Source organism: Phacochoerus africanus, chromosome 15 (assembly GCF_016906955.1).
Source record: "Phacochoerus africanus isolate WHEZ1 chromosome 15, ROS_Pafr_v1, whole genome shotgun sequence".
In the NCBI taxonomy this organism is placed as follows: domain Eukaryota; kingdom Metazoa; phylum Chordata; class Mammalia; order Artiodactyla; family Suidae; genus Phacochoerus; species Phacochoerus africanus.
Window position 1 is genome coordinate 72,609,731 of NC_062558.1, and position 14,483 is coordinate 72,624,213.

The window sequence follows — 14,483 nt, forward strand, 5'->3', positions numbered from 1 at the left end:
TATACAATGTTCTATCGGAGTTACTGTTGTGGTGCATCGGAAACAATCCAACTAGTAACTGTGAGGTTTCAGGTTCCATTCCTGGCCTCGCTCAGTGGGTTAAGGATCTGGCTTTGCTGTGAGCTGTGGTGTAGGTCACAGATGTGGCTCAGATCCCTAGTTGCCAGCCCCCAGCAACAGCTCCAATGGGACCCTTAGCCTGGGAACCTCCATATGCTGCAGGTGTGGCCCTAAAAAGACAAAAAGACAAAAAAAATAATAAGTATAATGTTCCGTCAATTTCTGCTGTACAGTAAAGTGACCCAGTTATACACACACTTATATATACACATTCTCTTTTTTTTTTTGTCTTTTGTCTTTTTTGTTGTTGTTGTTTTTGCTGTTTCTTGGGCCGCTCCCGTGGCATATGGAGGTTCCCAGGCTAGGGGTTGAATCGGAGCTGTAGCCACCGGCCTACGCCAGAGCCACAGCAACGTGAGATCCGAGCCGCGTCTGCGACCTATACCACAGCTCACGGCAACGCCGGATCGTTAACCCACTGAGCAAGGGCAGGGACCGAACCCACAACCTCATGGTTCCTAGTTGGATTCGTTAACCACTGCGCCATGACGGGAACTCCTCTTTTTCTTTTTTTTATAAGAGAACAAATCCTCTTTTATTTATTTACTTTTCAGTAAATTTAAATCCTTGAAGGGTACATCATCACACAATTCTGTGTCCAATGGCCATAGCAGGAAGATTGCTTCAGAATTTGGCATGAGCCATGCCACTGTTGCCATGAGCATGAGCTTCCTTTCCCCAGATTATTCTGGTTTTGTTAGGTTTTCCGCCAGGAGTCACTGTTATTCTTTGCTTTGTATACATAAGCACATCTCTCGCCTAGATATAATTCTGCTTCATCTCTGGCATAAACATCTTCAATTTCAAGAAGAGCTGTCTGCTCCCTCTGGTTCTGGAGACTCTGCTTATAACCAGCAAAAATGGCCTTGGACCACAGTCTTTCCAACGTATTTGTTGTTTTAGAAGTCCTGTTCCCAGCAGACCTTAAAAATAATCAGTTTAAGATTTGTATTCGCACGTTTCCTACCTAGTCTCTTCAGAAAAGGACCCCAAACTCAGATAAAGCTAAGCAAACTCCAAAATGAGGCAAAAACCAAAGTGTCAAGATACTATACTACAAGTAACTCCTAGAAACTCCAGAAGTAAGTCTTAAAAAAATTCACGCCACGATCAATAGGAAAAAATGAAGATCAAAGAACCAGAGAAGCATGCAGGAAACAAGGTTTTTAAGCACAGAATAGGAAAGAGAGCTAAGCAGAGAGATTGTAAACCAGCAAAGCCAGGTTTGGAGTGGGAATAAGTGGACAAAGAACCCTGCCTGAAGGAGCCAGTGCTTCAAAAAGGGCAACTGCTGCCAGACAGAATGCATCTGTTTTCCTTCTCTGGGGGCCAGGAAGCATCTCTGATTCCGGGAGCACCTGTTCTTGGAGGTCAGGGGACCAGCACCATCAGTCCAATATCTCTTCCATCCTTTCTTCCTTGCTGCTGGAATCCATGCATATCATTAGCTGGTGGAGACCCGGCAATGCACCAGTGCCTTGCTGAGGCAAAAAGGCCTAAATACACATTTTTTTCTCATATTATCCTCCATTATGTTCCATCACAAGTGATTAGATATAGTTCTCTGTGCTATACAGAAGTAAATTGTTTAGTTTTTTGTATTGAGTTGTACGAGCTGTTTATATATATTTTTCAACATTAACCCTTTATTGGTCATCATTTACAAATACTTTCTCCCATTCAGTAGATTGTCTTCTGTTGATGGTTTCCTTTGCTGTTGCAGAAGCTTTAAAGTTTAATTAGATTTCATTTGTTTATTTTTGCTTTGTCTTAAGAAACAGATCAAAAAATAATGCTACAATTTGTCTCAAAGAATGTTCTGCCTATGTTTTTCTTCTAGAAGTTTATGGTTTCAGGTCCCTTTTGTTTCTATTTTTATTATTCCAAAAGGTGAAACAAAGAAAAATATTGCTGCCTTTTATGTCAGTGTTCGCCTATGTTTACCTCTAAGAGTGGTATCTGTCCTTACATTTAGTTTTTGTTGTTTGTTTGTTTGTTTGGTTTTTTTGGGGTCATTTTAGGGCCATACCCACAGCATATGGAAGTTCCCAGGCTACAGCTCAAATCAAAGCTGGAGCTGCTGGCCTACATCACAGCCATAGCAACTTGCAATCCAAGCTGCATCTGCGACCTACACATCTTTCAACAAAGCAGCATCCTTAACCCACTGAGTGAAGCCGGGATTGAACCCAAGTCCTCATGGATACTAGTCGGGTTTGTTACATACTGAGTCAAAATGGAAACACCTACATTTAGGGTTTTTTGGTTTTGGGGTTTTTTTTTGGTCTTTTTTGACTTTTCTAGGGCCGCTCTCTCAGCATATGGAGGTTCCCAGGCTAGGGTCAAATCGGAGCTACAGCTGTCTGCCTATACCACTGCCACAGCAACACAGGATCCGAGCTGCGTCTGCGACCTACACCACAGCTCACGGCAATGCCGGATCCTTAACCCACTGAGCAAGGCCAGGGATCGAACCACAACCTCATGGTTCTTAATTGGATTCGTTAACCACTGCTCAACGACAGGAACTCCTACATTTAGTTTTTTAATCCATTTTGTGTTTCTTTTTGCATGTGGTGTGAAAATATGTTTCTAATTTCATTCCTTTACATGCCATCCAGCTTTCCCAGTACTGCATGTTGAAGATACTATCTTTTCCTCCTTGTATCTTCTTGCCTTTTTTTGTCATAAATTGACAATAAGTGGGGTTTTTGTTTTGTTTTGTTTTGTTTTGTTTGTTTTGTTTTGTTTTGTTTTGTTTTCCTGGGCTTTTGTTTTGTTTTGTTTCGTTTTCCTGGGCTTTCTAATCTGTTCCATTGATCTTCTTTTTATGCCAACATCATACTATTTTGATTACTGTAGCTTTGTAAAGTATCATCTAAAGTAGGGCTGTGTGGAGTTCCCGTCGGGGCGCAGTGGTTAACGAATCCGACTAGGAACCATGAGGTTGCGGGTTCGGTCCCTGCCCTTGCTCGGTTGGTTACCGATCCGGCGTTGCCGTGAGCTGTGGTGTAGGTTGCAGACGCGGCTCGGATCCCGCGTTGCTGTGGCTCTGGTGTAGGCCAGTGGCTACAGCTCCGATTGGACCCCTAGCCTGGGAACCTCCATATGCCACGGGAGCAGCCCAAAGAAATAGCAAAAAAAGACAAAAATAAATAAATAAATAAAATAAAGTAGGGCCATGTAATTCCTCCAGTTCTGTTTTTCCTTCTCAAGATTATTTTGGCCGTTCAGGGTCTTTTGTGTTTTCCTACAAAATTATTTGAAAAAATATTTTTTGGCACCCAGCATGTGATAGTTCATGGACCAGGGATCCACCCATCCACAGTAGTGACAATGCTGGATCTTTAATCTGCTGAGCTATAGAGGAACTGTAATAATTTTGATTTGGTATTTTGATAAGGATCCATTGTATCTTTAGATTGTCTTGAATAGCATGGTCATTTTAATAATATTAATTCCTCCAACCAGTAAACATAGTACATTTTTTCCATCTGTTTGTCATCAACAGTTTTTTGTGGAGTTCCCACTGGCCAAAAAAAAAAGACAAACATCAAAAACAGACCTAATGGTCACCAAAGGGGAAGGGCAGGGAAGGAATAAATTAAGAGTTTGGGATTAGTAGATACAGACTACTATAAACAAAATAAACAACAAGGTCTTTCTTTAGATAGAGTACAGGGAACTATAGTCAATATATTGTAAGAAACCAAAAGAATAGTTTCTTTCATCAGTGTCTTAGGTTTTTCCAATTAAGTCTTTTACCTCCTTGGTTATTTATCCTAGGTTTTCTTTTCTTTTTTTTTTTTTTTTGGTTTTCTTAGGGCTGCACCCACAACTTAGGGAAGTTCCCAGGCTAGGGGTTGAATTGGAGCTATAGCTACCAGCCTACACCACAGCCAGAGCAATGCAGGATCCAAAACGTTTCTGTAACCTACATCACAGCTCACAGGAACACTGGATCCTTAACCCACTGTGAGAGAAACCAGGGCTCAAACTCTCGTCCTCATGGATACTAGTTGGGTTTGTTACCCCTGAACCATGATGGGAACTCCTATTTTTTTTTTTTTCTTTTTGATAGGATTGTAAATGGTTTTGTTTCTCAAGTTTCTCTTTCTGATAGTTTGTTAGTGTGTAGAAATGCAAAATATTTCTTTTTTTTTTTTTTTTTGCAAAATATTTCTGTACGTTAGTTTTCTATCCAGCAACTTTACCAAGTTAATTGAATAGCTCTTGTAGTTTTTTATCTTTAGGACATTCTATGTATAGTATCATGTCATCTGCGGTGACAATTTTATTTCCTTTACAATTTGGATTGCTTTCATTTCTCCTTGTTTTGATTGTTGTAGCTAGGATTTCCAATACTATAAAAGCAGCAAGAGTTCCCGTCGTGGCTCAGTGGTTAACGAATCTGACTAGAAACCATGAGGCTGCGGGTTCAATCCCTGTCCTTGCTCAGATGGTTTAGGATCCGGCGTTGCCGTGAACTGTGGTGTGAGTCACAGATGTGGCTTGGATCCCGAGTTGCTGTGGCTCTGGCGTAGGCCGGCGGCTACAGCTCCAATTCGACCCCTAGCCTCGGAACCTCCATATGCCGAGGGAGCGGCCCTAGAAAAGGCAAAAAGACCCCCCCCCAAAAAAAAAGTAGCAAGTGTGAGCATTCTTACCTTCTTCTAGATCTTAGGGAATACTTTCAGCTTTTCACCAGTGTATGATGTTAACTGAAATTATCATATGTGGCCTTTATTATGTTGAGGTGTGTTCCCTTTATACCCACTTTGTGGTGAGTTTTTTGTTTCTGTTTTTGTTTCCTTTATTTTGGCCACCCTGCGGCTTATGGAGTTCCCTGGCAAGGGATCAGATCCAAGCCACAGTTGCGACCTACGGGGCAATGGCAGCAACTGCAGCAATGCTGGATCCTTTAACCAACTGTGCCAGCCTAGGGCCAAACCTGTGTCCTGGTGCTAAACCTGTGTCCTGGTGCTGCAGAGATGCCACCAATCCCATTGTGGGAACTCCTTTATGGTGAGTTTTTTTGTTTTTGTTTTTGTTTTTGTTTTTGTTTTTTTACTTTTTAGGGCTACACTCGTGGCATTTGCAAGTTCTCAGGTTATGTGTTGAACTGGAGCTCCAGCTGCAGCTGCCATCCTACATCACAGTCACAGCAACGCCAGATCTGAGTCTTGTCTTCGACCTACACCATACGTCAGAGCAATGCCAGATCCTTAACCCACTGAGCAAAACCAGGGATCAAACCTGCATCCTCATGGATACTAGCTGGGATCATAACTGCTGAACCTGACTAGTCAAGCCTTTTCTGCATCTATAGAGGAGATCATATAGTTTTTATTCAGTTTGTTAATGTGATGTATCACATTCATTGATTTGTAGATATTGACTAGTTTCATTTCTTTACAACAAGTCTTTTTAAAAAAAATGTTTTAGGAGTTCCCGTCATGGCCAGCGGAAAGAAATCCGACTAGGAACCATGAGGTTGCAGGTTCGATCCCTGGCCTTGCTCAGGGGATTCCGGATCCGGCGTTGCCATGAGCTGTGGTGTAGGTCACAGACTCCACTCGGATCCCGTGTTGCTGTGGCTGTGGTGTAGGCCGGCAGCTACCGCTCTGATTGGACCCCTAGCTTGGGACCCTCCATATACCATGGGTGCAGCCCTAAAATGATGGAAAAAAAAGACAAAAAACCCCCCCAAAACAGGAAACTATTTTAAAAGTTCCCATTGTGGCTCTGTGGTTTAAGAACCCGGTTAGTCTCCATGAGAATGTGGTTTGATCCCTGGCTTCACTCAGTGAGTTAAGGATCCAGCATTGTTGCTGGCTGAGGTGTAGACAGAAGATGTGGTTTGGACCCAGCATTGCTGTGGCTATAGTGTAGGCCAGCAGTTACAGCTCTGATTCGACTTGTAGCTTGGGAACTTCCATATGCCTCAGGTGGTGCCTAAAAACCAAAAAATAAAATAAATAAATAAATAAAGATGAAAGTTACATTTATCTAAATAAGATGATATGTAATTTTAAAATTGCTTCTTTACTCATCCATGTTAATTCACTTTTGACATGATTTGAATTTGAATTTCTTTTCCCCAGTAGTGGTAAATCTCTTTGCTTTGGCTGCTCAGTTTCAAGATAAATAAACAGCAAGTAGCTGGAAAAGAGTAACCTTTCTCTTATATCACAGGTACATACACATTTTATTATATTTAATTGGAATGTGTTTCAAAGACTCCAGGGTGATTTCAAAGATTGTCTACTGAAATCTAATTTGTTACCTTGTTTTCTCAAAGTTTAGTTTTTGAGTTAGAGGGTAGGATATGTGTTCGTGTATTTATATGCTTGTGATACCCAATGGCTTTTTAAAAAAAAAAAAAAACTATACAAAATACTAATAATAATAAAGGCTTTTTTCTTTCTTTTTTTGTCTTTTGTCTTTTGTCTTTTTTTGTTGTTGTTGTTGTTGTTGTTACTATTTCTTGGGCCGCTCCCGCGGCATGTGGAGGTTCCCAGGCTAGGGGTTGAATCAGAGCTGTAGCCACCGGCCTACGCCAGAGCCACAGCAACGCGGGATCCGAGCCTCGTCTGCAGTCTACACCACAGCTCACGGCAATGCCAGATCATTAACCCACTGAGCAAGGGCAGGGACCGAACCCGCAACCTCATGGTTCCTAGTCGGATTCGTTAACCACTGCGCCACGACGGGAACTCCAGGCTTTTTTTCTAATTTGCATACCAAGTAGGTGGTGTTACTTGCTTTGCCTTTGAAAAAATGCAAGAGATCTAAAAAAAGAACTGTTGAAATGGCAGTCCGAGAGATCTAGACTGTGTAGGAAAACAGCAAAACGAGAAGATGCAAAATGAACTGTGACTCGATAGGGGTGGTCAAGAAACTTGAGGATATCATGAAGTAAAGATCTGAGACAGAGAAGTACTATCAGAATTCTTGGAATAACTTTTTTTGGTTTTGTTTTTGGGGTTTTTTGGCTACAAAATGCAGGTGGCTTGATGTAGATCTCAATTCCCAGGCCAGGGATTGAACCCCGGGGCCTCAGCAGTGAAAGCACGAAGTACTAACCACCAGATTACCAGGGAACTCCCACTTTTGTTGTTGTTGTTTTTTTATTTGCCACTTTATTGCTTTTTTTTTTTTTAGTTGAATATAGTGGATTTACAATTATGCATTAGTTTTAATTGTATATCAAAATGATTCAGCTATACATATGTGTATACATATTCTTTTTCAGATTCGTTTCCATTATAGGTTATAAAATTATAGGTTATTGCAAGATAATGAGTATAGTTCCCTGTGCCATATCGTAGGTCCTTGCTTCTATTTTATCTATAGAAGTGTGTATCTTTTAATCGTGAACTCCTAGTTTATCCCTACATCCTTTCCCCTTTGATAACCATAGTTTTTTTTCTGTGTTGGTCAGTTGGTTTTTGTTTTGTTTTGTTTGTTTTGTCTTTTCTAGGGCCGCTTCTGAGGCATATGGAGATTCCTAGGCTAGGGGTCCAATCAGAGTTGTAGCCACCGGCCTACACCAATGCGGGATCCGAGCCACATCTGCAACCTACACCACAGCTCACGGCAATGCCAGATCCTTAACCCACTGAGCGAGGGCAGGGATCGAACCACCACCTCATGGTTCCTAGTCAGATTCGCCAACCACTGAGCCATGACGGGAACTCCGGTCAGTTGGTTTTAAGTAAGCTCACTAATTAATGAGAATGTCCTTTAGTTTTGGTGCACAGATTTGAAAAGGACCTCAAGATCTTCTCTATAGGGGAATGTATACATTGAATTCCAGTGTGTTTAGATATGGATATCTATACAATTAAAATAGCTTCAAGTAAAAAATAAAATTGTTCTTTTCTTCAGTTCTATTTTAGTGGTAACTGTTATTACCTTTTTAGGTTTATCTTATCAGCTTTTTGTCTGTGCTAGACAAATACTTGTGTTTTAAATTAAAAGGGATGATAGGAGTTCGATCTTGGCTCAGTGGTTAACGAATACGACTAGGAACCATGAGGTTGCAGGTTCGATCCCTGGCATTGCTCACTGGGTTAAGGATCTGGTGTTGCTCTGAGTTGTGGTGTAGGTTGCAGATGCGGCTCGGATCCCATGTTGCTGTGGCTCTGGTGTAGGCCGGCAGGTACAGCTCTGATTAGACCCCTAGCCTGGGAACCTCCATATGCTACAGGAGCTGCAGGAGCGACCCTAGAAAAGGCAAAAAGACAAAAATAGATAGATAAATAAATAAATAAATAAATAAATAAATAAATAAATAAAAAGGGATGATAATGTCACGTTTGCCTATTTGGGTTAACGATATATCATGGATAACTTGCCTCTCACTCACTAGATTGATACGTGGAGTAATGGCTACATATTTTTTTCACAATACTACTGAGTTTTTTTATTTAATGTTTTCTGTAGTATAAATGTTATGTTGCATTATGAGTTGCTTTACAGATGATTCTGCTTTATTCTTATAATTTGGGTGAATGAAAACATTACCTTTATTTCCATTTGTGCTCATCTTATACTAAAGTTGGATTGCTTTTGATCCTTTTGATTTCCACCTAAGTGAATTGCATATGCCTATTCTTTCCTCACTAAGAGTCATTTTTCTTCCTAATTTGTGGGAGGTCTTTCCCATTACGAAAAGTAACTCAAGAATTCCCAATGTGACACAATGGGATCGGTGGCATTTGGGAGTGCTAGGACACAGGTTAGATCCCTTGGCCAGCACAGTGGGTTAAGGATCTGGCATTGCCACAGCTGTGTCTCAGGTCACAACTGTGGCTCAGGGATCCGATCCCTGGGCCAAGAACTCCATATGCTGAAGAGTGGCCAAAAAAAAAAAACGAATAGTAAATTGGAGTTCTTATGGCACAGAGGGGTTGAGGATCTGGAGTTTTCACTGCAGTGGCTTGGGTTATTGCTGTGGCACGTGTTTGATCCGTGTCTCAGGAACTTCCACATGCCATTGGTGGGCCAAAAAAAAAAAAAGTATCTCTATTTATATTGTGAATACTTTCCTGGTCTATTACTTTTGAATTTGTTTTTGGCAATATTTTTCTTACATTTTAAGTAGTATACATATCAAGAAATATATTCTACATTGTAATTGATTCACAGACACAAACACATAATAATAGATTTATATGATAACACTTATCTTTACCGAATATATTATACTCAAATTTAAAAATAATCCGTTAAAAAAACCCACTTGTCACAAAGTCTATTGGGACTAATACATTGAAAGCACATTATGGTTCTTTTGCCTTTAAAACTGCTAATATATGTAGTCAACGAAATTTTCTGGAGTTCCTGCTGTGGCACAGCGGGTTAAGACTCTGGCATTGCTGTGGTTGTGGCATTGGTCAACCCCTCTCCTGGGAACTCCCATATTCCACAGGTGTAACCCTAAAGTGAATGAAAAAAATACTACTGGTCTTCTATGGAGTCAGTTCTTTCATCTTTGTTTAACAAAAACCTCTTAATTTTCTTTTTTTGCTTTTTAGGACCACACCCACAGCATATGGAGGTTCCCAGGCTAGGGGTCGAATTGGAGCTACAGCTATAGCTGCCATCCTATGCTACAGGCACATCAACGCCAGATCCAAGCCTCGTCTGCAACCTACACCACAGCTCACAGCAACGCTGGATCCTTAACCCACCGAGTGAGGCCAGGGATCAAATCTGTGTCATCATGGATGCTAGTCAGATTTGTTTCCATTGTGCCACAACAGGAACTCCAAAAGCCTCTTAATTTTTGATATTCATATTTTACTTTCTTTGAGACATAGACTAGAACTTTCAGAGCTATGTTAAATATTAGGTTGTTTTCTATTTGGTGCTAACAGAAATGCCCCACTATTGTCTCATCCTGTGGTATAGTTTTTTTTTTTTTTTTTCAGCCACCACCATGGCACTCCCTGAGCCACAGTGGGAACTTCTTTGTGGTATTGTTTTAAATGAGCAGTTTCAACATTTTAAAAAATAGGTATTAGTTGGGGAAGAGAGTGATTCCTTAATGGGTATAAGTTTTCTCTTAGCGGTGATAAAAATATTCTCGAATTCGATAGAGGTATTGTTGCACAACACTTGAATAAAATAACAGAATTATACAATTTAAGTGGTAAAATCATGAACTTTATTTCATGGAAACTTCATCTCAGTTTTTTTTGGGCTATGGTGTGCAGCAACTTGATGTGAGACCTCAGTTCCCAGACCAAAAATTGAACCAGGGCTGTAGTGGTGAAAGCGCAGTGTCCTAATCACTAGACCACCAGGGAATTCCCTCCAAAATTTTTAAAGAAGGAATGTTACTATGTACTCACCAGAATGGCTGATGTGAAAAGACAGAAAATACTTGTTAATAAGGATATGATCTGGAGATCCTGTCATGGCGCAGTGGATTAAGAATCTGACGGCTGTGGCTCCAGTAGCTGGGGAGGTAGGGGGTTTGCTCCCTGGCCCCATGCAGTGGGTTAAGGATCTGTCATTACTGCAGCTGCAGTGTAGGTCACAGCTGGGAGCTGGATTTGATCCCTGGCCGAACCATATGCTGCAGGTCTGGCCATTAGAAAAAACAAGAAGAAGAAGAATGTGATCTAATTGTTAATAGAAATTGAAACTCAGTTCCTGGTGGGAGTGTTTGCTGATAACCACTGTAGAAAATTCTTTGGCCTACCTCTTAATGCCGAAGGTATATATACATATATCCAATGCTGAATAACCCAGTACTTCCACTCCACTAAATGTATATATAAGGTCATCAAAAGATAAGGGTAATATGCTATAGCAGTGTCCTTTGTTATAGACAAAAATTAAAAATAAACCTCCATCTACAGTAGAATAAATACATTGCAGTATATTCAACCACTTGAATTACCATATAGCAGTAAGAATCAATGGATTACAATTATAACCTACAATGTGGATGACTCTCACAAATAAAATTTTGAGTAAAAGAAAGGCAGCAAAAGAAATCTATGATGTCACCAGTGGTCACCCTTTGGAATGCTGACTAGTTTTTTGTTTGTTTGTTTTGTCTTTTTGCCTTTTTCTTGGGCCACTCCCTCAGCACATGGAGGTTCCCAGGCTAGGGGTCGAATTGGAGCTGTAGCCGCCGGCCTACGCCAGAGCCACAGCAACTCGGGATCCGAGCCTCGTCTTCGACCTACACCACAGCTCACGGCAACGTTGGATCCTTAACCCTCTGAACAAGGCCAGGGATCGAACCCACAACCTCATGGTTCCTAGTCGGATTTGTTAACCACTGCGCCAGGATGGGAACTCCACGTTTTTTTTTTAACTTTCTTTTGGGAGTTTATATTTAATTGCTATTGAATTGTAAAATTCCTATGGCTCTTAGATATTTGAGTAAATTATATGGGTAATTTCTATGTTTATTTTATAGGCAGATTTTGACAACAAACCAGTAAATGGCCCCAAGTCAGAATCCATGGAATACAGTAGTTGTGGTCATGAGGAAGAACAAAGATTGGAATTGAGTGTATTTCCTTTTGAACATGTAACTAAAAATGAAGAAAGTATGACAGGTATTGAAGTGGAAAAGTGGACACAAAACAAGAAATCAAACTTAAGTGATCATGTCAAAGGAGAATTTAATGCAATAATTACAGAAGCTGAAAATCGGAAAAACTCTGAAGATGACAGGAAAAAAGTCCTACTTACTGACCTCCTTGAACCTCAAAAATTGTTTGCACAAACTGTAAGAAACGGCATTAAAAATGTACACTATTTACCAACTGAAACGAATTTGTCTTTTAAAAAAATCAATATTGAAGAACTTGGCAAGGCATTTGAAAACAATCCTTACAAATTCCTGAAAGACACAGCAAGCCATAACAATGCCATGAGCTCCATTGCTACTAGTGCGAGCTGTGATCATCTCAAGGGGAGAAATAATATTTTGGTCTTTCAGAAGCCCGGCTTTAATTGCAAGTCTTTTCCAGATCCTGCAAACTGCAACTTAAATAGTCGTACTAGTGTACACAATGAAAGTGATCAACCAAAATCCCTAGAAAATATAACAAATAGAGAACCAAAAGAAGGAGCAACACTTCAACCAAGTCTTCTTTCCCTAATGAAAGATAGGAGATTAACGTTAGAACAAGTAGTGGCCATAGAAGCTCTAACACAACTTTCGGAAGCCCCATCAGAAAATTCTTCACCATCAAAGTCAGAGAAGGATGAAGAAACAGAACAGAGAACAGCTAGTTTGCTTAATAGTTGTAAAGCTATCCTTTATTCTGTAAGAAAAGACCTCCAAGACCCAAACCTACAAGGGGAGCCACAAAGCCTTCATCACTGTCCATCTTTGGAAAAGCAAAATTCCTGCAACACCATAGTGTTTAATGGCCAAAATAACATTTCTAAGTCACATAGCAGCTCACCTAGTGACCAAGCATCCACAAAGGCACAGGAATATTCAACAGTCACAAATTCAATATCTCTTTTTATACCAAATTCAAATTCATCTAAAACTGATACCAATAAAAATGTTGCTCAAGGTAAAGTTACTCTTAACAGCTCTAAGAATTTGCATCAGTTGACAGTAACTAATAAATTGGAGAATTGTAACCAGTCACTGGACAGCAGCAACAAATTGGACTCAAAGGATAATCCATCATGTCAAGATACAGTTCATAGTAAAATAGAAGAAGATGTTGCAACTCAGTTAACACAACTTGCATCAATAATTAAATTCAATTATACAAAAGCAGAGGACAAAAAAGTTGAAAGTACACCAAACCTGACTGCATATAATGTACAGCAGAACTATTGCCAAAAGGCCACAATACAACAGAAACCACCCTCCAGTGTACAAAATAATCATGGTTCATCAGTAACAAAGCAGAAGAACCCAACCCAAAAAAAGACAAAATCTACCCCGTCAAGAGATCGTCGGAAAAAGAAGCCTGCAGTCATAAGTTGTCAAGAAAATGACCAGAAAAAGCAGGAACAGTTGTCATATGAGTATAGTAAGTTACATGATATTTGGATAGCATCTAAATTTCAAAGATTTGGTCAATTTGGTCCACATAATTTTCCTATTCTATTGGGCAAAATTCCTCCCCTAACCAAAGTATGGAAACCACTGACTCAAAAGCGTTCAGCATTAGAACACAAAACATTATTTCCTCCACTCAATCAGATAAAAGTTGACCGATATTATCCTGAATTAGCACAGGACAAAATGAAGGTTGAACCCTTGGATTCTTTCCCCATAATCCAGTTAAAAACAGAATCCAGTGGGCAGGCATTTACAGAAAATGCATATCCTCAGGTACCACCAACAGTGAATGTCAATCAGAAAGTTCATCCTTTACTCCAGCCCTCCTCTCCAACTAACCAGTGTGCTAATGTAATGGCTGGCAATGACCAAACACAGTTCCAACAGGATGTTAAAGACCAACACATGCATCAGAGACTGCCGACATTGCCTGGTATCTCTCACGAGACCCCCTTACCGGACCCAGCACAAATTCTCAGGAACCTCAATGTAGTATGTTCGGGTGGAATTACAGTGGTTTCTACCAAAAGTGAAGAGGACGTCTGTTTATCTAGCATTGGAGCATCCGAATTTTCCCCAATAGACAATGCACAGAAAAGTTTTAATGATTATGCCATGAACTTCTTTACTAATCCTACAAAAACCCTGGTGTCCACAACGAAAGATTCTGAATTGCCAACCTGCAATTGTCTCGGTAAGTGCATGTATGTGTGTGTCTTCACTTACTTGCATTAAATGCTTCAAGTCATGACCAATTCAAATTTGGTTTATCTTTTTGCCCTTTTTTGTTTGTTTGTTTGTTTGTTTTTTAATGGATGCAACCACGGTATGTAGAAGTTCCCAGGCCAGGGATTGAATCTGAGCTACCTCTGTAACCTATACCACCTCTGCGGCAATGCTGGATCCTTAACCCACTGCACAGGGCTGGGGATTGAATCCGATCCTCTGCAGTCAGGTTCTTAGCCCACTATGCAATAGCGGGAACTCTTGGTTTATCTTTTATAACGTTTTTGCCCCATTCATATTCTAGCTAGGATGGACTAAATAATTCTAATCTCCCATTTTTCTGTGGGACTTTCACTGATGTTGCACAAATCCAATTGGCAATTTGTAAAGTTTTTAAGGTGGAACATTAACGATTTCTCTCAAGCCAAATGTCTCAGGTTGTTTATAGTGCCTATTATAAGAATGAATTCCTTTAGTTACAGTTTATTCTTCCTGTATTCAAAGAATTTCAGCTTGTAAAAATTTTGTTTAAAAATATGTATTTTGAGGAGTTCCAAAAATTGTTGTTTCTTAG

At 40.2% G+C, this 14,483-nt stretch overlaps 1 protein-coding gene and 1 pseudogene across 2 annotated transcripts in view; one reads left to right on the forward strand and one right to left on the reverse strand.

Moving 5' to 3' along the window:
* Window positions 1-14,483, forward strand: part of TET1 (tet methylcytosine dioxygenase 1) — a 151,535-nt gene that overhangs the window by 88,901 nt on the left and 48,151 nt on the right. For both annotated transcript variants that reach the window (XM_047761512.1, XM_047761513.1), the window contains exon 4: window positions 11,564-13,877. In XM_047761512.1, coding sequence (XP_047617468.1) covers window positions 11,564-13,877 — 2,314 coding nt within the window. The remainder of the gene's footprint in view (window positions 1-11,563; window positions 13,878-14,483) is intronic.
* Window positions 680-2,758, reverse strand: LOC125116193 (60S ribosomal protein L35a-like; annotated as a pseudogene).